General features: G+C 42.2%; 1 protein-coding gene across 1 annotated transcript in view; it reads right to left on the bottom strand.

Moving 5' to 3' along the window:
- The window catches only part of LOC136159572 (zinc finger protein 420-like), a 39,149-nt gene extending 18,782 nt beyond the window's left edge, over positions 1–20,367 (bottom strand). Inside the window, 5 exon segments of the mRNA XM_065921964.1 lie at positions 1,150–1,215; positions 5,107–5,215; positions 7,742–9,177; positions 19,617–19,744; positions 20,250–20,367. Coding sequence (XP_065778036.1) covers positions 1,150–1,215; positions 5,107–5,215; positions 7,742–9,177; positions 19,617–19,744; positions 20,250–20,367 — 1,857 coding nt within the window.
- Between the last annotated feature and the right edge of the window lie 4,669 nt (positions 20,368–25,036).

Genomic DNA, 25,036 nt, shown 5'->3' with positions numbered 1-25,036 from the left:
AAAGCTTTTCTAAAGTAAATGCTTGACTGCACTGAACTCCCCCTTCACTAAAATCTTATATACTGACCTTCCCCGCTGCCTCTTTAGTGCAGTCTCTCAGAGTTATCTGAGCTGCTGTCTCCTGGGTTGCTGTCCTTATTTTGCTCTAAATAAAACTTAGCTCACAATTCTCAGTTGTGTGTCTGTTTTAGCTAACTGTTCATTGTTCAAAGCGAAGAGAAACCAAGATGATAAAGAGTTTCCCCACTAACTGTGATAGTTGCGCATATCCCTCTGTTTTTCTTTCCAAGACCCTTTTTGAAGACAGGAAAAAAAAAAAAAAATGCACTGGAATCTCACAGAAGCACCTGAACCAGTGAACATCTGAGGTCATGGGATAAGAAGTACATGGAAAAATGCGTTATCACTGCCAGGTATTTTAGCAATATTATGAAAACCATGATCTCAACCTACTATGAAAAATACCAGTTTTAAGCAAATTCCACTGCATATATACCTCGCATGATCTGGAAACTAATAGTACATTTAATAGTAAGTTTTTCTTACCGATATAGAGGCTAGTCATTGTACTTTTTTCATTTCTGAAAATTTTCTGAAAAATTCTCAACTGCTGAGTTCACTCTACTTATGAGGGCATTTTAAACTCCTGTTCTAAAGAACTGAATTGCATCCACATGTAAACTCATCATGGCATTTCCCCGACTTCCCTAGGATCCCAACACCGAACCACATTCCAACGGGAGTCTCAGACACCTGTGTTCATCTCTCACAAAGGGAATATATTCACCAGTTGAAAGTCACTAATTCATGTCGAGGGTTCATCAGGACAGAAAGAAGAAAAGGCTGTGCGACACAAGCGAGAAGCAGTCTAAAGAGCCGGCCTTCACGATTATAAGAAAAAAGAAAAAAGAGGAAGTTGATAACAAATCCCCAGGGAGAAAAACTGGAATCAGAAGTAAAGGTTTGCGGATTCTCAGTCCAGCCATTTCAGGAGGAAAAGCAGACACAGCCCCAGACCCGGGACAGGACGTTTACCTGAGAAGCTGCCATTTCCTCCTCTTCTTCCTCCTGCTGTGTCTCTTCTGGGGATATTATGCAGCAAAAACACATCTACGTATTGAGAAAACAGCATCCACACAGCTCTCTCACCTGCAACTGCTGCAATGTTTCTCGCTCCCTTTTCCGAGCTCTTTGATCACTTTCTCTTTTCCTGAGCTGTAGGGGTTAATCAAGATGAAGCTGATATGCTAATCACATCCTGGGTTTGGTGCTCATTTTCCCCACTCTCTTTGCAGGCTACCCCTGCTATCTGTTCTCTTATTTTTCACATTAGAGAGAGCAGGCCACAGAACAATTCACAAGAGAACAAAGACCCAACTTCCGAGCAACCTGACTCTGACTCTGAGGACTTTTAAAACTATGCAGGAGGCAGACTTTCCAGGAGCCCTGAGCTTGAGCCCTCAGCTCTGCCTGCCCCAGAGCTCTGGAGGGAGGATTTAGGGCGGGATCTTCTAGAAACAAAGAACCTCAGCCTGATTCCCGGGGAGGAGCTCTTTCTCGGGTGGGTGTGGCCCGTGCCTGTGCCCTTGGGGGAGGGGGGGGAGGGGTGAGTGTTTGGTGGGAATCACCTGGGAGCCCTGGGTTCCTGCAAGGCTTTGCTCTCAGGATTCTAGGAAAGATGGCCTGAGTCCTTAGGTTTCTTGTTGTTGTTTTACTCCCTTCTGTAACCTGGGGACACTGGTTTTCACAAAATGATTTGCACTGTGAATACCTCTGTGCAGGTGGGAGGCCTCCTACTTCAGAGTCAAGGGGCCTGGAGGTGTTTCCATCACAGATTTCTTTAAAAATAAACCAGAGGCAGCAGTGGACCTTGGGTTAACAGTCTGTGTGCAGGGACAGATACCTTTCAAAATGATGCCCTAAAAGTTATCTGATGACCAACCGAAGAAATAATGATCAGTGTTATGTCATTAGTAAACTTACCCGTAAATTAATCCATGAAAGGGATTCTCTGGTGGTTTAGATGATCAAGAGTCTTCCTGCAAAGTGGGAGACCCAAGTTTGATCCCTGAGTCAGGAAGATCCCCTGGAGAAGAAAATGGCAACCTTCTCCAGTATTCTTGCCTGGAGAATCGATGGATGGAGGAGCCTGAAGGGCTACAGTCCATAGGGTTAAGAAGAGTCAGACACGACAGAGTGACTTCACTTTCACTTTCAACACAGAAAAATGATGCTGCTCTACTTCATGTTTGTATTTCTAGGTTTTATGAATCATACACTACAGTTTGTTCTCTGCTCTTTTTAAATAGCTCTATTCTCTCACATCTTTAAGGGGTAACTGACTAAGGAAAAATTAAATAGAGGAGCATGTCCATTTTTCTAATAGTGTCTATTCTAAAAAATATTCAGTGTGCATGTACCAGTTCCAATATCTTAGATGATTCAGTTTCACAGCAGAAATGAGAGTAAGGTACAGAGATCTCCCATATACATCGTGTTCCCACACATAGACAATCTCCGTACTTATCTTTCCCCACCTGAAGATACATTTGTGTCACTGATAAATCTACACAGACATTAAGTAAAGTTTCTAGTTTCACCTCATGCTTCTCTTTTAGGGATGTGTACAGACATCCTGGAATGTGAAGTCAAGTGGGCCTTAGGGAGCATCACTCCAAACAAAGCTAGTGGAGGTGATGGAATTCAAGCGGAACTATTTCAAATTTTAAAAGATGATGCTGTGAAAGTGCTGCACTCAATATGCCAGCAAATTTGGAAAACTCAGCAGTGGGCACAGGACTGGAAGAGGTCAGTTTTCATTCCAATCCCTAAGAAAGGCAACCCCAAAGAAGGCTCAAACTACCACACAATTGAACTCATCTCACAGGCTAGCAAAGTAGTGTTCAAAATTCTCCAAGCCAGGTTTCAACAATACATGAACCACGAACTTTCAGATGTTCAAGCTCCTTTTAGAAAAGGCAGAGGAATCAGCTCTCAAATTGACAACATCTGCTGGATCATCGAAAAAGCAAGAGATTTCTGAAGAGACATCTATTTCTGCTTTTTTGACTATGCCAAAGCCTTTGACTATGTGGATCACAATCAAATGGAAAATTCTGAAAGAAATGGGAATAACATACCACCTGACCTGCCTCTTGAGAAATCTGTGTGCAGGTCAGGAAGCAACAATTAGAACTGGACATGGAACAACAGACTGGTTCCATATAGGAAAAGAAGTACGTCAAGGCTGTCTATTGTCACTGTCATTATTTAACTTCTATGCAGAGTACATCATGAGAAATGCTGGGCTGGAAGAAGCACAAGCTGGAATCAAGACTGCCGGGAGAAATATCAATAACTCAGATATGCAGATGACAGAACCCTTATGGTAGAAAGTGAAGAACTAAAGATTCTCTTGATGACAGTGAAAGAGGAGAGTGAAAAAGATGCCTTAAAGCTCAACATTTAAAAAACGAAGATCACGGAATCTGGTCCCATCACTTCATGGCAAATAGATGTGGAAACAGTGGAAACAGTGACAGAATTTATTTTGGGGGACTTCAAAATCACTGCAGACAGTGACTGCAGTCTCGAAATTAAAAGATGCTTACCCTTTGGAAAGAAAGTTTTGACCAACCTAGACATCATATTAAAAAGGAGAGACATTACGTTGCCAACAAAGTTCTGACTAGTTAAGGCTATGGTTTTTCCAGTGATCATATATGGATGTGACAGTTGGACTATAAAGAAAGCTGAGCACCCAAGAATTGATGCTTTTGAGCTGTGGTGTTCGAGAAGACTCTTGAGAGTCCCTTGGACTGCAAGGAGTTCCAACCAGTCCATCCTCAAGGAGATCAGTCCTGGGTTTTCCTCGGAAGGACTGATGTTGAAGCTAAAACTCCATTACTTTGTCCATCTGATGTGAAAAACTGACTCATTGCAAAAAACACTGATGCTGGGAAAGATTGAAGGTGGGCGGAGAAGGGGACAATAGAGGATGAGATGGTTGGATGGCATCACCAACTCAATGGATATGAGTTTGAGTTAACTCTGGGAGTTGGTGATGGACAAGGAGGCCTGGCATGCTGTGGTCCATGGGGTCTCAAAGAGTCAGACATGACTGAGCAACTGAACTGACTGACTCTATGGGTCTGGGCAAATTTATAACTTGTGTCCATTAAAACAATTTAACACAATGATTTCATGGTTCTGAACTCAGGATATTCATAACCCCTCCTTTGAAACCCATGGCAACCCCTGACCATTTTAATCTCTTCTACTTTTCCGACTAGATTCTCAAGTGGCTCTGTGGTAAAAAATCCACCTGCCATTGCAGGTGACCCAAGTGATGCAAGTTCAATTCTTGGGTAAGGAATTCCCTCGAAAAAGAAATTACCATTGACTCCAGTGTTCTTTCCTGGGAAATCTCATAGACAGAGGTACCTGGCAGGCTACAGCCCATTGAGCCCCAAAGATTCAGACACAATGGAGCACATAAAAACATCTACCTACACCAAAATACCATATTGTAAAAATCATACTTTTTGTAGCATTTTCAGATGGGCTTCCTTCACATAGTAAAATGCATGGAATGATCGTCCATGTATTTTACACCTTGAAAGTTTAATATAAAAAAGCTTAATACCTGCCCTTCTAGTCTGCTTATTAAATAGGTTCACCAATAACATTTTCTAGATTCATATACATATATATATATGTATATATATATATGTGTGTTAATGCCATATTTTCACGAATGTAGAGATTAGACCTGTGGACACAGCGGGAGAATGAGAGTCAGCCCAATTGAGAGAATAGCCTTGACATATATTCACCACAATGTGTAAAGCAGGTAGCAGGTGGGAAGCTGCTCCATAGTACAGAGAGCTCAGCGTGGGGCTCCGTGATGGCTAGAGGGGGGACACGGAGATCGTGGGAGGGAGGTTCGAGAGAGAGTGGGCGTACATATACCTGTGGTGATTCATGAAGTTGTCCAGCGGAATCTAACACAACATTGTAATGCAATTATATTCCAAAAAATATCGATTCATCTCAAAAGAAAAAAGAAAAACCAGACATAACGCAGTGCTTAGGAGCCCCCCTGACAGTGCAGGGCCCTCGGGCCTCATCCCTGGTCCAGGAATACCCCAGGCGCTCTGGTGAGACGAAGCCTGTGCTTCTCAGCTGCTGAGGCTGGGTGGGGGGCGACTTGGTCCTTTAGATGGGCACGAGGCAAAAGAGATGCTCAGCATCGCTAAATAATGAGAAATGCAGAACAAAACGACAGTGATACATCACCTCCTGCCAGTCAGAATAACAACTAGCAGAGAGCCCACTAATAATGTCATAAACGCTGAAGAGGCTTGGAGATCAGGGAACCTCCTGAATGGCTGGAGGGAATGTAAGCGGGTGCAGTCACTTGGGAGGACAGTGTGGAAGTTTTTAAAAAATGTAACCTCCTGACATTTAAGGAAATGAATGCCCAGAATAGTAGACAAAATAGATTAATTGACAAATTTATAAGATTTGCAGTTTTAGTAAACCATCTGCACTTCTGAAATGAGCAGTTGTGGCGTAGCATTTTTAAATCCTTTGAGTAAATGTGTATGAATACACACACACTCACATGCTCCTTGTGTTTCTCACTGCTAGCGTTTATACCTTCAGATACTTATTTTTTCTACTCAATGTATGTTATATAAATTATATGACATATACACTTTCAGATATTTACATATTGCCTCAAATGTAAGTCACAGCCATGAGAAAACTGTTCCTTTAAGCTAAGGCAAGAAACATGTGGAAAGAATTAAACAGGGTAAAATATTATAAATCTTCGTTCAGAAATTTACCATCATGGCTGTTAAGTATTCTTGTGACAAATGTTAAGTTTACATTTGCTTAAATGAGCCCATGAAAAGTCTCACTTAGCTCACCAGAAGAACAAAGGACAACTGAAGCAGGTGAGTTCATGACTGTAGGTCCTGAGCGAATTCACAGCAAGCTCTGAGTGAGGTCAAGGATAGAAGTGAGCAGAGAAAGAGGCAGTAATTGGGGTTCACGTTTTTATAAGAGGCCCTGAGCGAAGTGCTGTGGGCTCCCCAGGCTGAGTGTGGATGTGTCCATTCAGACCAAAAGGACTAGGATTTTGGTGGCTCTGTGAGGATGGCATTGAAGGGGAGCTTGTGAAGTAGCTCTGGGGTTCAGCAAGACTGCTGGTCTTAAGGAACGGGGTCTTCTAGTGCAAGTGCTCACAGGACTGGCTGGTGTGAGTTCAAGGACCTGCAGGCTGCCTGCTCCCCAGACAGATGCTGAGGCAGCAACAGCATGGAGCAGTTCAGGGGAGCTCTCAACAGTACTCTGTATGATCCTTCTTATTAGAACCAGCACAATGTCCATGCGGTTAAAGAGAGGGGAAAAGTACAATGGAGAAATGTTGGGAAATACATGATCAAGTGATTTGAAACTTAAGGGCAGGAAGGAAACTAATTGTTATAAACATCACCCTTCTATGCTACCGAAGAGTTTCTCATTAGGTGTTCTTTCCTGCAACCTTAAATTCCTAGGCTAACACTTCATTCATTACACACCAACAATTACACAAGCAACCATTCAGTTTTATTCATTAACATGTATGCTTATCACACACAGAATAAAACCTTTTACACTCCGCTATGTAACTCTGGTTCAAATACAGACTATAAGCACCAACAATGATAATCTTTCCTCTGATACAATGATCTGAGAACTGTGATTTCTATGGTTACAAAATGGAGGCTAATCATTAAGAAGACGTACGCTAATTACATGACTCTTCTGGGAAGGGTTTTCCGAACACTTCTAGGGTAGCAGAGATGTCTTTAATTGGCATACATCAACTGATAGTCATGACTTCTGTTCATATTATAAAATGCATCAAGATTTTAGTGAACTGTCATTATATTTTACTTTAAAAGCAAGTGATGTAGCTATTGAAAATGGACATCTTACTTTAATCTGTGGAATTATTCCCTGAACACTTACATCACAGTGACTTACAGGGATGTGTGACATGAATGACAAACACCACCATTTAGATGTTCACTGTACATGTTACATTCCTGTGTCCTTAATCTTATAATGGAGAAAAATGTAAATGTTTTATTCCTAGATAAAAGGGCTTCTCTCATTTTTGAGGTAGCAACCATCAAAAACATAACTTTGCATGCACACTAGAAATGAAGTGTAGCATGGAGCAATTTGAGAATTCAGTTTCATTCATTTTGGTTTTCAAATAATCACAAATCATGTCAATATAAACAAACATATATAGCTAGTAACTGTACATGGCTAAACATCACCTCTTCATCTTGTGATCCACACTAACATATCAATTTTCTATCTATTTTAACTATGAATCACTGTCTACAATATTTCTCCCTAAGAAGAACGTCAGAAAACAGGATTTATTAAATACTTCTAGTATGCATTTCCTGATATTTATTTAGATTTGATTTTTTATAAATATTTTCCTACAGTTTCTTTACATCATTCCATGTCTTTCTTATATAAATAAGTCTTTTGTCTCCTGAATTGTATGTTCAGGACAAACCTCTTCCATGTCTTACTTCATTATTAGGGTTTCCCTCCAGGACATGCTCTCTGATGTCCAGTGAGGTGAGAGAGCTGATTAAAGCCTTTGCACGTTTCCTTACATTTATGAGATTTCCTTCAGTATGAATTATCTGTTGGTAAGTAAGACCAATGTGCTGGGTTAAAGTCTTTGTCACAATCCTTACATTTATAAGGCTTCTCTTCAGTATGAATTCGCTCGTGCTTAGCAAGAGTTGCATAGTGAATGAAAGCTTTTCCACATTCTTCATATTATAAAGGTTTCTCTCCAGTGTGAATTCTATGATGGCGAGTAAGACCTGTGCGGTGCCTAAAGCCTTTGCCACAATCCTTACATTTAAAAGGCTTCCCTCCAGTATGAATTCGCTGGTGTTGAGCAAGAGTAGAGGGTTGACTAAAGTCTTTTCCACATTTTTGACATTTATAAGCTTTCTCTCCAGTGTGAATTCTCTGATGGCAAGTAAGACCTGAGTGCTGGCTAAAGCCTTTGCCACAATCCTTACATTTATAAGGCTTCTCTACAGTATGAATTCTCTGATGGTACCTAAGGTCTGAGCCCTGGCTAAAGTCTTTGCCACAATCCGTACATTTATAAGCCTTCTCTCCAGTATGAACCCTCTGATGGCGAGTAAGACCTGTGCGGTGCCTAAAGCCTTTGCCACAATCCTTACATTTAAAAGGCTTCTTTCCAGTATGAATTCGCTGGTGTTTACTAAGAGTAGAGTGTTGACTAAAGTCTTTTCCACATTTTTGACATTTATAAGGTTTCTCTCCAGTGTGAATTTTCTGATGGCAAGTAAGACCTGAGTGCTGGCTAAAGCCCTTGAAACAATCCTCGCATTTATAAGGCTTCTCTCCAGTATGAACTCTCTGATGGCAAGTAAGAACTGAGAGCCGGCTAAAGCTTTTGCCACAATCCTTACATTGATAAGGCTTCTCTCCAGTATGAACTCTCTGATGGCAAGTAAGACCTGAGTGCTGGCTAAAGCCTTTACCACAATCCTTACATTTATAAGGCTTCTCTCCAGTATGAACTCTCTGATGGCAAGTAAGACCTGAGTTCCAGCTAAATCTTTTGCCACAATCCTTACATTTATAAGGCTTCTCTCCAGTATGAACTCTCTGATGATACATAAGGCCTGAGCCCCAGCTAAACTCTTTGCCACAATCCTTACATTTATAAGGTTTCTCTCCAGTATGAATTTGCTGGTGTTGAGTAAGAGTTGCATATTGACTGAAAGCTTTTCCACATTCTTGACATTTATAAGGTTTCTCCCCAGTGTGAATTCTCTGATGGCAAGTAAGATCTCTGTGTTGAATAAAGTCTTTGCCACAATCCTTACATTTATAAGGCTTCTGGCCAATATCTATTTGCTGATGTTGACTAAGTTTTGAACTCTGATTAAACACTTTGTCACATTCTGTACATTTGAAAGTGTTCCATCCTGTATGAATTTCCCTATGTTTACGTAGGTTGAGTGTGTTAGTAAAGACTTTCTCACATTTCTTACACTTGTAGTTTTTCTGTGGATTCTGAATACTCTGCTGTTGAATAAGTTCTGAAGACTGATAAGAAACAACATATTCACTACAATTGTAAGTCTTCTCTCCAGTATGTGTACTCTTATTTAGTGAAAGCCATGATGCTCGATAAAAGATATTCCTACATGTATTACTTTTAGAATCCTTATCTGAAGACTGAGGTGCCTGATGCTTCCTAAGATCAGAGTCTTTTTCAATGTTATATCCACTGTCATTGCATGAACAGTCTCTTGCTCCATCATAAATACTCTGGTAACTATTGGGATTGGAGTTCCTACTTAACGCCTGACACGTGTTATTATACGAGAAAAATTGTTTTATATTAACCCTATCACGATATATATCAAACAGTGATGGCTGAATTAAGTCTCTTCCGTTATTATCAACATTACACATTTTGGATTGGAGAGAACCTGTCTGTTGGAGGAAGAATAATGACCCGCTGCTCACAGATCCCTCAAGGTGATTATACTGTGAGTTTTCCCCATCATATGTAAACTTCTCCTTTTCAGACGTGGTTGAATGTATGTGTAATCGAAGTCTATGTTCAGAGTGGTCTGTACAAGCCTTTGGAATAGAGACTGGACGATTTTCCACATTTCCCCTTAGAGAACATGTGTGTTTCAAAAACTGATGTGAGTCATTGCTTACAAAGATACTCTGTGCGGCAGACGGTGATGACTGAATCGGGTGCTGGCCCCAATTTGACTCCCAGTGCTCATTTCTTCTGGCAGTCATGTCCACGGTATGTGAAATGGTCTCAATTTCTTTATGTCCATATAAACATCCTCTCAGTCTTTCACACGCCCTTGTATATCCCCAGGCTTTGGTTAAATATTCTTTTCCGAGGTGAGCTCTTTCATATAGGTTTGCTTTTTGGATTAAATTTTAAACCTTGGATTCTTTGACATCAAACCATAGGTTTTGTGAGAAGACACAGCTGAAAGATACCAAAAGAAAGCTTTCTTACCTACTATTCTCAGTGAATATCCTTGAAGATTTACAGAAAATGGGGACCCAAGGATCAAGATGACAAAGGATTAGGTAGATTGGAGTTCATCTCTCTCATCAAATGCATCAAGAATACATCAAAATTGAAACAATTCTCACAGAGGCCCCCCTGAATACTAGGAAAGAACCTACACCACCTAAAATGGCCAGAAAGATTCCTGCTGAGCCAGGTAGGACCAAAAAAGAAGAAGGAGAAGGAAGATGAGAGGAACTGGGATGGGACCTGTAACCTTGGGGGATCTGAAGAGAGAAGAGGTGTCCACATCTGGGGGAGCCCTCACTGGGGGAGCCCAGTTTGGACAGAAGGAGAGCCTCATTCTCTGTGGAAGAGAACATGGCAACCCGCGTGTGGCAGCAGGACAGTGAGAGCTGCAGATGGGGTGCTGACCCCTGCCCTGCCCCCCAGCCTGAGAAGGTGTCCACCTCAAGGGTGTCACCCCTGCACACAAGGGCTGGGTCCTGGAACGTGGGCTTTGGGGAGCAGACCCAGGCAGAGGACTGCGGTTGGCCATGAGGAGACATCCTGAGGGGACGGGAGGGAGGGAGGAGCTCTGCAAATGGGACGCTTGTGGAGGAAGCCTGCACCACCAAAGCACAGACGCCACTGTTGAGTGAGGCCCAAAGGGAAGAACCCCACCACAGCCTCTCTGACCCGTGCTGGCCCCTCATCCCTGGCAGTAGGGAGGACCGCCACCCGGTGGGCTCTACTGAGGCCCAGCCACGGCCTCCCGCATGCCCCTCCTCCCCTGTCAGCAGGCCCCTGTGCCCTGGGGCAGCCTCTGGAGCAGACACCCATGGGTGGCCAACATGCTCAGAAGTAGCTGAAAGCGCAGCTGAGCCCCAGGGTTAAGGAAGCAAAGCTGAGGTCTCTGCTCGCAGCTGCACTAACCACGCTTTTACACAGGCAACCGGCTTTGTCAGCTCAGCCCCTGCAGAGCATCTGAAGGACAAGAGGGACGCCCCCGGTCACAGCGGTGTGACTTTAGCAACTGTATACTTTGTGGGCTCGGACACGAGGGGACACGGCCAGGCCGGAGTCTGAGCTGCCCCCACAGCACCACAGCACGTGGGACCTAGGCCCTGAGTTCAGGGGATCTATGCTGGTGACTCGGGGAGAACAACATCCGAGAGACCCCAGGGCCGTGTGCCGGCATACCCATGGTTGAGCTGGGGCCAAGATCAGTGCCAACCAGGGTCACACGGGACTCAGCCAATGGGGGAAAGTGACGCACAGAGCATGTCCCAAGGGGGAACATCCCCAGAGCAGCAATCCTCTGGGGCTTCTCTCCCGGGGGTGTGCTCCAATCCCACCTGCCTCCACACAGATCAGGATCACAGTGAAGAAACAGATCTGAGGGCTCTGTTCCACCAACCAGGGCGCAGACCCACCACAGACAGGGCAGTGACAGCCACAGAGCGATGGGGAAGGTCCCCTCAATATCCAGGGAAGGCTGGGGTCCCAGCAATCAAGTGCCCATCAAGGGGATCAGGGCACAAATCAGGATCAAACTGAGCCCCTAAGGGGCAGGCACAAGAAACAAGAGGATCTAGGATCCTGCAGCCTTCAGGGCAGAGACCACACAAACAGAACATGTAATAAAACCAGAGGACAAAGAGTATGGAGCAGAGGAAGAGGCAAAATAATAAGCTACAAGAACCACTGAATGAAGCGGAGACACGCAGTCTAATGATTACCTTTGCCCTAAGTCGTCTTAAATGGAGACACCAAACGTTTTCAGAAATACTAGGTGCCTTCCAATTCTTTAATCCACTTCTTACCACTTGTGCTCTCTTTGAACACATTCTATTAGATGTTTGTATCTAAAAATGATAAATGATATTGGCATAAAACTAATTAGAAACTCAGGGCCATTGGAAACTGATAACAAATGAGGTAATAAAGTCTTAAGCAATTAAATAAAAAGTGAGATTTTAAAAAATATGTTGGATTCACAGAGAGCACTACTCAGTTCCCTGTGGAGACCCAAAGGTAAGGAAATCTAACAAAGAGTGGCTATTTATACGTATACTTCATTCTCTTTGCTGTACAAGAGCACAACATTGTAAAACAATAAGGATTTAAATCCAATAAGGATTTAAAGGACTTAAAAGGACTTTATATGATCTAAAATGGTAATAGTTTGAAACAACCTTTAGAAATCTGGTGGAAAATGTTCTAAATTATTTTGCCAATTTATTTAAGAAATCTTTGAGTTAATTGAACATATTAAAGTGTTTTACCATTGAGGAATTGTGGCAAATACACTTCAGATATTTAAAATGAGTTCACATAAAGAAATGTGAAACATTGGTGTAATTCAGAGATTTGCATTCTCTCATTTTATCGATGTTTTGCTTTATACACTGAAATGAGTTTAAAATTTATAAGGTCATATTTGTAGCTTCTAGTGTTTTAGAAAATATAAATCAGAAAATAAATTCAGTCTCCAATATTCCTAGAGTATTGGTAGTTTGTTTACAATTCTGTTAGGGGAAGCACACTGACTGAAACCGCCCACCCTGGCCAGGCACCATAGTAACCATTTGCATGAGTTGTTTTATGGCAAGAGATCCTGATAAGGAATACGGAACTAATAAGCCACCACCAGCCGGAAGAGTTCGGGAAAGATCGAAAGGAGACACTACCTGTCCGTCCACTTCCCAGAATCCCTCTTGCTAGCATCCACCTTGGCTGAGCGCTGCGTGCGCCACCAGGAAAGACTCTGAATTAGAATGATTGGCCAAAGACCACCCGGAAACGAATCCCATCACCATAAAACCCAAGACTGCGAGCCATGCGGCAGAGCAGTTCTCCTGGGTTCCCTTACCCTCCTGCTCTCCACCCGGGTGCCCTTTCCCAATAAAATCTCTTGCTTTGTCAGCATGTGTCTCCTCGGACAATTCATTCCGAGTGTTAGACAAGAGCCCAGTTTCGGGCCCTGGAAAGCGTCCCCCTTCCTGCAACAAATGGCGACCACGAAGGGACATCTTCTTCGCTGAGACTGACATCCTGACCACTCGGGGTACTCAGGCGCCAGCTTGCCTGCCAATGGACCAGACCCAGCGGCCGCAACTGGGACCCTTTTGTCCCTGGTCTCCTCCTGACGCGGACAACTGGCCAGAGTGCCCCGACCGGTAAGGAACAAGAGATTTTATTGACCTCCCTCCCCTTCCCTCTCTCTTTTCTCTCCTTAATCCTTCCTATCCTTCCCGTTTTTCTAGTCGCCCGGTCCTGGACGCAGGAATCTGGTCGAAGGGCCTCAGCCTGAGCTGTGGGTTGGAGACTGATCACCTCCTCTTGGCAGAGAACTCGAATTCTGGTCTGGTTTCTGGTAGGGCCGAGTTCCAGTCCTCCCTTCTCTGGAAGCCCAGGGAAAAGTCCCGTAACACCTGGGTGTCTGCAGGTGGCAGGAGACGTCTGTAAGGCCACCCCTTTTGCCCCCTTTCCCGCCTCCTCCTCCTTCTTCTTTCAACCTGGCTTCCTTTCCTCCTTTTGAAATCTTTGAAGACATCTGAAGTTCTGTGTCTCTATAGAAGGTTTTCTGAGAGACTGCATTCTTGTATTTAAGGGAGTGTCTGATGAGGACTGCCAGGTTTATATGTGTGTGTTTTAACTCTGTTCTGTGTCGTGATTTGTGACGGCCGTTTTGCTTTGTCTATCCACCATTTAGACCTGCCGCCATTTTGTTAAAACTTGATTTTCTTTCCCTGTGCCTTGAGACCAGGGCTCTCAGGAACACTTATCTAGACCATCTCTATCTAACTCCTGAGACTGAGAGAAAAAGGAAAAAAGCCTTTTAAAATGTTATTTAAATTTTATATTGTAATATCTAATTCATGACCAAACTTCGAAAATGAAGCTAGATCTTGCAGTGTGTCTGTCTAAATATGTCTTGGTATGTTTTTGTCTCTGGGTAATATTTTTTAGGTTAATTTGTAAATGAGCTCTATTTAATTGGCTTAAAAAAAAAAAGGTAAGCGCTTACAAATCAAATAATTCTAAATTAAACAATAAATTCCAGGTTCAGGTGAACTGGGAAATATTCAGTATTAAATACCTGATATTAATGTTTGTTTGTTGACCTATCTAATATAGACATGTCTTAGAGTAATTAACATCAAGAAGAAGATTAAACCTAGGTTTAATATAAGTTATATATTATATGTTACAAGTTTGTCAACAAGGAAATTACCTCGAGTGAAGAAACTTCTAAAAAATGTAAATGAGATATGAGTTTGTATTCTTTAAGAATATCTGTCTACAATAGTCTCCCCAGATTGGCGTAACTTGAATTTCTAAGGGTTGTGCTAAACCAAGTATTGGAAGTCTATTAAATAATTAGGTCATTTCCAAATGAAATAAGATTTTGAAACATTTACTACTAAACACTGATTTCCTTTTACAGAAAAACTAAAGAGATTTGGGACCATAAATGAATAATGTTTGATGCCATCCTAAAATGTTTTAAGAAAGCAAGGGTTTTAGAATTTATCACTGGTATTTATGCTCACCAATCTATAAAATGCTAATATAAAAATTAGCTCTTGGTTGCTAAAGGAAAGCAGGAAGTGTGCTTTCAGTAAAAAGTATGAAAAAATATTAAAAAGAGTTATGCATAATCAGGATTTTCTAAAATTGGATTACAATTAGTTAGATAAGTGGATTTTGTTAGGAATGACATGGTTGTAAGAAAACTGCTTAGAGCCAATTAGGTCCAAGATGGCGGAGCTGACTTTCACTAGACCTTGAGCCTTGGTATTTACGCCCATTTTGACATAGCAACAAGCTAAATGATACAGCCATCAACATTGACTAAATCTGACCAAATGTTCTAAACGCTTTTAATTGATCTTTTCGATAAAAATTCCTAAATCAAATTCTTTTAAAGTTCCTTTGACCTCTAGCTAACTTTGGGGTGCTTCAGAGGGCCCCTGAAACATCCCAAAGAGAGATATTAAACTGTGTTTATTTGGTTGGTTAAATTACATAAAAAAGATTATCAAATGAGCAATAAATCTGCTCATGTTATAATGTATGGTAAAATTACTAATACAGATATCCTAGAAATTATATAGAGTTCTTAACATTTTGAAATGTCTTGGTGTTCTAATGAGAAACCTGATGACTTCACAAAAGTTAACAAAGGACTGAATGAACCAGCGAATATGCTTATAGTTTTTATGGTTTCTATCTGAAAAATTACAGGTTTAAATCTTGTGTTTTCCGGGAGTAAGGAAAACATTCCTCTCAAACTAATTATGAAAATAATTTGGTAAAATTATGTTATAAACAAAACAATTATATTTTCTCTCTATCTGACTCCTCCAGAAATTTGAAACTCTTAAGTTTCCAGTAAGTTTATCAAATGAGCTAAAAAGGTTATCTCACTAACAGGTACAAAAATCTCAAGGAATTTTTGAGACCTTAAAAAGAGAAGAGTTCACCTAGATTTGTTATTCAAAATCTGTGATAAGCCTTTGGTGTGAGTTTCCCAGCCCTGTTTTATATTAAAAGTTCAGTCTGAGATTCTATATGTGTTTCAGCAAAATAAAAAGTCTATAATCAATTATGGTTATATAAATCATCAGACCAAAATTAGTGAGAACAGACCTATTTTGCAAACAAAATAGCCTTAATTTGGTTATATTTGATAAAAATGAGGGTAACTTTGGAAAAAAAAATATTTCAAAAAAAAAATGTTAAATCCCAGTTTGTTCATGGAGGTCTGCATGTAGTAAGACTCATTTCTTGGGTAGTTCTTTGCTGTTATGTGATATTAATGCAAATTTAATTAAATTCTTAAAGAACACCCTAAGTTTGTTTCTAAAGCTTACCTCAATAATCTATCTTTGGATGAAGATTGGATGCCTCATGACCTGCAACCAGGACTGGAAAAAGACATAATTTAAGGGACTGTCTCCAACCTGGATAGAAAGACTTTTTATTAGGTACTCTTAACTAACTCTTACACAATGAAACTGAAGAAAATTAACTCTTAGATTAATTCCCACTTCCAAAGGCCCCTACACTGGATTGATCTATAGAGAAGACAGCTGACCTGATCTCACCTTAAAATGATGCTCAAACAAGAGAAACTACAGTACACCAGGATGAGAAGACAACAACATCAGAGGTAGACAGCTTGTCCAAGATGCTGGACCTGATTCATATGATCATTTATAATGTTTTCTTGACTTCTTAGACTTTTGCATATAAATCAAATGCTTTTCTATCACAGGCCTGATACTATGCTAGTTTTGAAAATCAATCCAATTGTTGGGTTTGTGGCCAATTATCTGTGTCTAGCTCTGGGTTACCTTGGTAAATTTCTCTACTACAAGACTCTAACTGATTGGCCCTGAGGAAATTTACTTGAAAAAATTATAGTCATATTCAGGTCACTGTGATACTACCAGACGAGATCCCCTCACTGGGCCAATTAATAATGCCTACTCTGACTCTGGCCATAAATTTGAGCCTTTTTCTATTCCTCAAGCTAAATCAGAGCAACAAAAAAGTTTTAGCAAAAGAAAAAAAAGTCTCCCACAATTATGAGATAGATTTATATAGATAACACTAAGCTATGGTAATTTAGGTTTAAAGTCTCCTCTGTGTTAAAAACAATTAAATCATACTAAGGATAATCAGTCTAGTAACACTAAAAAAACTGGGCTATGTGCGTTATAGATGGTGGTGCCAATGTATAATTTCCCTGAAAGATAAAGATTCGTACAGAGTAGACTAAGTCAGACGACCTGGGATATACTGGGCTACATCTAATGGAAGCTCTTAAGTCTTACTCGTGACTTTACTAATACTGCTGGCTATGTTCTTTGTATTTCACCTGTTTTACAAAATTGCTGTTTCTTACACTGCCAAATGTGTGACTGAGGCCTCTGATAAAATAATATATAGTTCCTTATGAAATCGATGATATGACAGTGTAACTCTAGATATGAGAAAAAGCAACAAGAGGGAATGTTTTCCTGGACCAAGAGGCTAGTAAGACAGGTGGTCCAGAAAATTTTAGATACTGTTTTATGGCCTAATCCAGTAACAGCACATTGAGAAGCCGGTCGACAAAATCTTTGCCAAACCTGAGAATGGACATTCTCAGCACCATGAGATAAAATGGTCATGAAATGCCCCCCTCAAAGTCGTCGTCAAGTTTGTGAGCAAAAAGGGGCTTTGCCAATTGAAGATTGACACTTGCCATCTACATCTACAGTGATTATATCATGGCCACTGCAACTGCTGACTTTCAACGGCCCTGAAAGGAGTTCAGGGTGAAGATAAGGAATGAGGCGCTCCGTGCTCTGGGAAAAACTGGCAGAACAGGCCTTCAGATAGTTAGATCTTTTCAAGAGATTTTATGAGTCCCAATTCTTGCATCTTCTCATACCTAGAGAAACACTGACATCATTAATGGTGCCATCTGCTTTGGCTATTAAAGAAAAAATTTTAAAATTAAAAGTCAAAATAGAGTACTCAGCTATGGTTCAGACATCCTGGGAAATAACCAGGTGTTACTATGGGTGTAATTTCAGATTAGTCATTGTATTGCTAAACACTTGAGTTTTCTGAGTCGTGTCAGGCTTGGATGCCACCATTCTCAAAACAATGTCTGCTGGAAGCTAGTAACTTCTACCTTACTTTTTATAAAACTAGGCAACTGGCCACCTGGCTACAAGTCTCCCTGAAGTGTCAGGTCCAGACTGGATTTCAGGCCATTCTTCTAAAAGAAAGAGATTTACTTTGTCTATTAAAACTCCAGTTATCCCTTCTCCAGCTACTACCAACTGGTTATGTTACAACAAAATGGCAGACCAAGGGATTGAGATTTTAATCACACAAGGCTCAAGTCTAGGACTTGGAACTCAGGAATACTTCCAATTCAGTGTCTCTTCTCCAAGCTGAGGCGGTCCTGTGCCCCATTTTGACAAAAAGTTATCACAGTCATAGTTGCCCTGTTCCATAAATAAAACTAAACAGGACTCCGCGGGGTGGCGACTCTGGAGTACAGATCTGCTGTACTGTAAAATATAGGCTTTATTCAGCCTCCTTGACCTTCCCTGAGTTCCAAAGGGTAGATTCAAACAATTACCAATCAGAGAAGAAAAAAATATAGAAACAGAGGGGAAACAATCAAACGGTGGTACAGCCTTGAGACGGGTCCTGGTTCCGACTCAAAAAAATATATGCATAACAATGTCTTTTGAGTTATTCTACAGAACTAGAGCCCCCACCCAGGTGGAAGATGGTAACTTCAGACTAAACAAGATTCTTAGAACACAGCTCTGTTGCTTGACCACCCGCCAATCATCCCAGCGGTGCCTCCTGTTTCTGGGGACCAGTGATGACCATCCTGTTAGGTCTCCTGTTTGGCCCCTGTCTATTTTACCTCTGAGAGGCGCTGACAGTTTCAAACTAAGTTGCTGTTATTACAAGAGTGAAAGCTGGTTTCAGATATAAAACACCCCAACTTAGATCAGGTAGAGAGAGACTTCTACTCTGCTAGGCAGGCCTACGCCCAGGCACAGCAGGAAGAAGTTACAGAAAAAAGAGACCTCCGCCCCAATTCCCAAGAAGCATCTTGAGTGTGAAGTCTCTCAGGGGGGAGTTGTTAGGGGAAGCACACTGACTGAAACCGCCCACCCTGGCCAGGCACCATAGTAACCATTTGCATGAGTTGTTTTATGGCAAGAGATCCTGATAAGGAATACGGAACTAATAAGCCACCACCAGCCGGAAGAGTTCGGGAAAGATCGAAAGGAGACACTACCTGTCCGTCCACTTCCCAGAATCCCTCTTGCTAGCATCCACCTTGGCTGAGCGCTGCGTGCGCCACCAGGAAAGACTCTGAATTAGAATGATTGGCCAAAGACCACCCGGAAACGAATCCCATCACCATAAAACCCAAGACTGCGAGCCATGCGGCAGAGCAGTTCTCCTGGGTTCCCTTACCCTCCTGCTCTCCACCCGGGTGCCCTTTCCCAATAAAATCTCTTGCTTTGTCAGCATGTGTCTCCTCGGACAATACATTTCCGAGTGTTAGACAAGAGACCAGTTTCGGGCCCTGGAAGGCGTCCCCCTTCCTGCAACAATTCCACTCACATACTTCGTTCTAGAGGGAGAAACAAACTTTAAAAAGAGCATCTTATATTTACTCATCAATGGGCAGTTTTCCTAGGACCCCCAAGAAATGAAAGAGCAGCCAACTCATGCAAGTTGTCACAAGCCAAGAAGAGAATTTGAATTCTCACTGTGGATGAGAAAAGTAATCATGGAGCTGAATTCATGAATGATTGAGAGGCAGAAGGAGCCAGGCAATGTCCGTCTATGACAGCAACAGAAATGAACCCAGAGTTCTCCAGAATCATTTCCACTGCAGCACGTCTTCCCAAGCCACAGGATAAAGGCGGACTTCCTCACTGCTCCTTGGACCTCTCACCTGAGTCCTCAGCTCACTCCATTCACACCTACCTGCGTATGTGGCTGTTGTGTCCGTTCTCCTTACATCCCAGGGATTCTTCATTTGCTCCAGAAAGGTGACCAGGTCTGGCTTAGAGACCACAAGACCTGCTCATCAGAGAAAGGAATAGCTGTTTTGCTAGAGATTCACAAGTTTCCAACCCAATATTTATTTCGGTGAGAAGAGAACACAAGGGTGAATGTTAATGTAGCCTAGAGGATGATTCCCCCAAATACTTTATTGAAAGCACCCTTACAATACTAACAGATACATAAAAATCAGATCCTGAGATTCCGGTCAAGTACTACAAGGCGAAAGTAAGTAATGTAAATGTGATTTTAAGAGGAAGGTGTCACTATTTAATACCATGGAACTGATTCAATCACCACCACGCTAGAGTGAAGGAGGCAGATTACATCAAGGAAGAAAAAGGTTAGAATCATACTGAATCCCCATGAAGGCTTTCTTTCTAAACTCACAGATACCCATTTCCTGCTAGAAAGCAGGGATCTTACGGTGTTGGTGGAAGCAGAAAATTCCAGGAGACGTTCTAGAAATGCAGGCACCAAAGCCAGTGGTGGAAAAGGGATTCTAGAAGGCAGTTGTCCTCACCCAAGGAGACCAGGTTCCCATAGGTCTCTAACATCACATCCCTGTACAAGTCCCGCTGACCGAGGTCCAGGCATTCCCACTCCTCTTGGGTGAAGTCTATGGCCACATCCTGGAACATCAGCCGTCCCTGAAATACAAAGTACACATGCATGTACTTTGGGGTCACAAAGAGACAGACACAACTGAGATAGGAAAGAGTCAGACAGGACTGATGACTGAATGACTGAACTGACTGACTGACCAACTGTCATATGGCCAAGCAAAGACTTCCTAACCTGACCGTAAACGAAAGCAGCAATTTCAGAGAACTGATTTTGATTTAGGGTAGTTTCTGGTATCACACAGTAACATTTTCTACCATATTTTTAACCCCAAGAAAAGAGGATATGATTCACAAGAAACTATTCTGATGTGGAAGAGAAATTATAATGTCATCAGATCAACACTGGCATATTTATTTTTGAGTGTTGTCCACGTGTGACCCAGGATAAATTGTCTACCAAAAACCAGGAAACATTTTTAAAAAGCAGATTCTGAAACAAGAGTTCTGGAGTGGAGAAATTGTGCCACATTTTTACCAAGCTTATTTGAACTAGTAATATTGCAAATTCTGCTCCACAAATGACCATTCTGAACAGCAATGAAGGAGAATAGTAGGGAAGAATTCATACTTAAGTCTGGACTTTAAGTCTTTTACAGATTTTACAGGTCTTATAGGATAGTAACCTTGCAGCAAGAATCATTTTAACTATTTAGTATATACTGTATATCTTTCTGACAGTTTTTACAGAATCTTGAATGTGCAACAGAAATAATAGCTCCTCTGTCCATAGGATTCTCCAGGCAAGAATACTAGAGTAGGTACCTATTCCCTTCTTCCGAAAATCTTAAAAAAATAGAAAAAAGCGATCAAATCATGTTAACAGGTCTGTCGACAGACACATAAACTAAATTGGGATTATATACGTTTTAATAGTTAATAGGGGAAAGTCCTCATGTCAATAAAATAAAAATTTTTAACTTATTAAAGATGTATATAAATATATGAGGATGATATTATTTTATTTCTTTAAATAAACTAGAATACAGACATACAGAACGATGTAACATAAAGTAAAGCTCTGGTTCTGAATTTTTCAATTTCCTGAAAATCGATATCACTTCCAAAGAGCTATAGTTCAAATTTTAATACAGTTGAACATAGATTAACACAAATAAGATTCTTATAAACATTTTGGAAAATACAAAAATGTGATGAGAGTCTGTGATGTGAGCATGGAGTGCACCAGGAAATGCCTAGACCTGGGCTTGAGTGACAAAAATCCCCAAACCCAGCATCTCTACTAAACACAGTCATCTTCCAAAGCAAAGAGAAACTTAAGAGCATATCGGATTCCCCCATTAACTGTGATAGTTTCTGCACATCCTTCACTTTTTTTCTCCAAGACACTTGTTAAAGACAAAAGGAAAATACATGAGCTGCCTAGCATGGGAATCTCACAGAAGTACCTAAACCAGTTAACATCAGAGTCATGGGGTTAGAAGCACATGGAAGAATGCATTACCACTGCATGGGTATTTTGGCAATATTATGGAAACCATGATCTGAATCTATCATTAAAGAATGTTAGTTTGAAGCAAATTTCACTTCATATATACCTCCCGTGACATGTAGCCTAATACCACATTTAATTAGTAAGTCTTTCTTGTCGACACAGAGGAAGAGGATAGTCTCAACTGCATTTTTTTATATTTGAAAATATTCTGAAAAAAAATCTGGACCACTGAGTCCATTCTATTTCCAAGGGCATTGCCTTTTGCTCCTGTTTTAAAGAACTGAAGGTGCATCCAGATATAAACTCATCATGGCATTTCCCCTACTTCCCTAGGATCCCAACACAGAACAGCATTCCACTGGGAATCCCTTATACCAGTGCCTCCCCGTGTTGGTCTTTCACAAAGGGAATATGTTCAACATTGAAACTGACAACGTTGAGAATTCATCATGCTCTATAGGAAGCCAGGATACATACATTGGATAACAGGCTCTGGGACATAGGAAGAAACTGTCTAAAGAGCCAGTCTCCTCTAACACAAGAAAAACTGGAAAAAAATAAGCAGTTGACAACAAACACCCTAGGTAGAAAAATTAGTAGCAGAGAATTGAAGGCTCGCAAATGTTCAGTCCAGACATCTCAGGAGGAAAACCAGACACAGCCCCAGACCCGGGACAGGACGTTTACCTGAGAAGCTGCCATTTCCTCCTCTTCTTCCTCCAGCTCTGCCTCTCCTCTGGGGATTTTTAACACAAACTCACATCTGGGTGTTAAGTAAATAACTTTAAAGGCATCCACACAACTCTTGAATCTGCAACTGCTGCAATGATCGAGAAGAAATAGTTTTCTTGTTTCCCTTTGCCATTTTCAGAGCTCCTCTTTTACTTTCTCCTTCCCGGTCTGCAGCGGAAAATCCAGACTAACCTGATATGCTAATCACATGCTTTGTTTGGTGTTTACTTTTCCTGCATTCTCTATGCAGACCACCCCTGCCAGTTCTTCTCCTTTCTTTCTGCCTTACAGAGTGCAGGCCACAGTACAATTCCCAAGACCTAACAGACAGAACTACCAGGTCACCTGACTCAGCCTGTGAGGGTTTTTGAAACAATGTAAGAGGGAGACCCAGGTCCAAGATCCAAGAGCTGCAGCCTCACACTCAACACCCCTGTGACCTCAGGAAGGGAGCATTTACGGCGGGAACTTCTACAAACAAAGAGTGTCAGCCTGATTGATTGGGGAGGGGCTCCTTCTAGGATGGGTGTGGCCCTCCAAGACCTGGTATCTGTACCCAAGAACTATTTATTGCCAAATTCACATTGAAATGCAAGAAAGAAGAGGAAACCACTAATCCATTCAGTTCAGTTCAGTTCAGTCACTCAGTCATGTCCGACTCTTTGCCACCCCAAGAAACGTAACACGCCAGGCCTCCCAGTCTATCAACAACTCCCGGAGTCCACCAAAATCCATGTCCATTGAATCGGTGATGCCATCCAACTATCTCATCCTCTGTCGTCCCCTTCTCCTCCTGCCCTCAATCTTTCCCAGCATAAGGGTTTTTTCCCATGAGTGAGCTCTTCACATCAGGTGGCCAGAGTATTGGAGTTTCAGCTTCAGCATCAGTCCTTCTGTTGCAGGAAGGGGGACCCCTTCCAGGGCCCCAAACTGGGCTCTTGTCTAATACTCGGGAATTAATTGTCCGAGGAGACACATGCTGACAAAGCAAGAGATTTTATTGGGAAAGGGCACCTGGGTGGAGAGCAGTAGGTAAGGGAACCCAGGAGAATTGCTCTGCAGCGTGCCTGGCAGTCTTGGGTTTCATGGTGAAGGGATTCGTTTCCGGGTGATCTTTGGCCAATCATTATAATTCAGAGTCTTTCCTGGTGGCCCACACATCGCTCAGCCAAGATGGATGCTAGCAAGAGGGATTCTGGGAAGTGGACGGATATGCGGTGTCTCCTCTCGACTATTCTGAACTCTTCCGGCTGGTGGTGGCTTACTAGTTCCAAATTCCTTATCAGGATCTCCTGTCATAAAACAACTCATGCAAATGGTTACTATGGTGCCTGGCCAGGGTGGGCGGTTTCAATCAGTGTGCTTCCCCTAACACTTCCAATGAGCACCCAGGACTGATGTCCTTTAGGATAGACTGGCTGGATATTCTTGAAGTCCAAGAGATATTCAAGAGTCTTCTCCAACACCACCGTTCAAAAGCATCATTTAGAAGAAGGAATTCATAGGGCCTGGACTCCATCTCCTGCCTGTCCGGGCTGATCGTGCCCGGCCACCTCTCCAGTGGACTCTGACCTCTCTGCTTAATGCCTGTGGGAACGACAATGGAAGGATAAGACCCCCTCCAGACAGGGGAACCTTGAAGGTCATATCCAGGTTACTCATCACCTAAGAGAAAACAGACACTAATCACCCCTGCCTCCGGACAGTATCTATCAGAATGTAAGCACAGGCTTATTGGTTATTAACTGGTTGGAATGTAACCGTGGGCTTATTGATTATTAACTGTTTGAACACACAACACGTGAATGATGGTGTTATTGTTATTGTATTTACCCTTCAATTGTAAGCATCAAGGGATTGGGGCGGTGGGTTTGGACACATACACCTGGGGTATAAAAGATTTTCACAAATGCTGGCCGGTGCCCTTGGCTAAGAGGAGACTCTGCCTCGGGCCCGCCGGTGTAATAAAGTGCAATCCACTATCTGCATTGTCCTTCTGAGTGAGTTTGTTTCCCGGAAAATGAGGCTATAACATTTGGTGCATTGGCTGGGAAGCTCCTCACTTTGAGGAGACAGGTCTCATTTGAGGCCACCCCGAGGCTTTGTAGCTTGAATCTCCTAGAGTAGGGAAGGCGCCTCGCCCCTCTGGAAGGATTCTGCTTCTCAACGCCCGGACCTTTCACGTTAGCAGGTAGTGAGCTGCAGCAGGGGAACTGAGCGCTCAGGTGAGGAGGAGGAACCCACCCAGCAGGGTGGAAGAGGGGGCCTGATCACCCCCCTGGGAGGGACTAGAAGGAGCGGGGACCCACAGGAGCCTGGAATAGGCAGGCAGCAGCGATTGCTTCGTACACAGGTCGACGAGCGTGCTAGGGTTTAGGAAGGAAATTTGTGAAGGTCATTTAGGAGGTGTGTTCTCGCCGTCTCGGGGAAAATCATTAACAAGCGAACGCCAGGGGATTTTTAGGATAGGAAACTGATCCTTGTGTGCTCATATTCTGC

The sequence above is a fragment of the Muntiacus reevesi genome, chromosome 2, assembly GCF_963930625.1.
Source record: "Muntiacus reevesi chromosome 2, mMunRee1.1, whole genome shotgun sequence".
NCBI classification, from domain to species: Eukaryota; Metazoa; Chordata; class Mammalia; order Artiodactyla; family Cervidae; genus Muntiacus; species Muntiacus reevesi.
The sequence above is the reverse complement of the archived record's forward strand: the minus strand, read 5'-3'. Positions and strand labels throughout refer to the sequence as shown.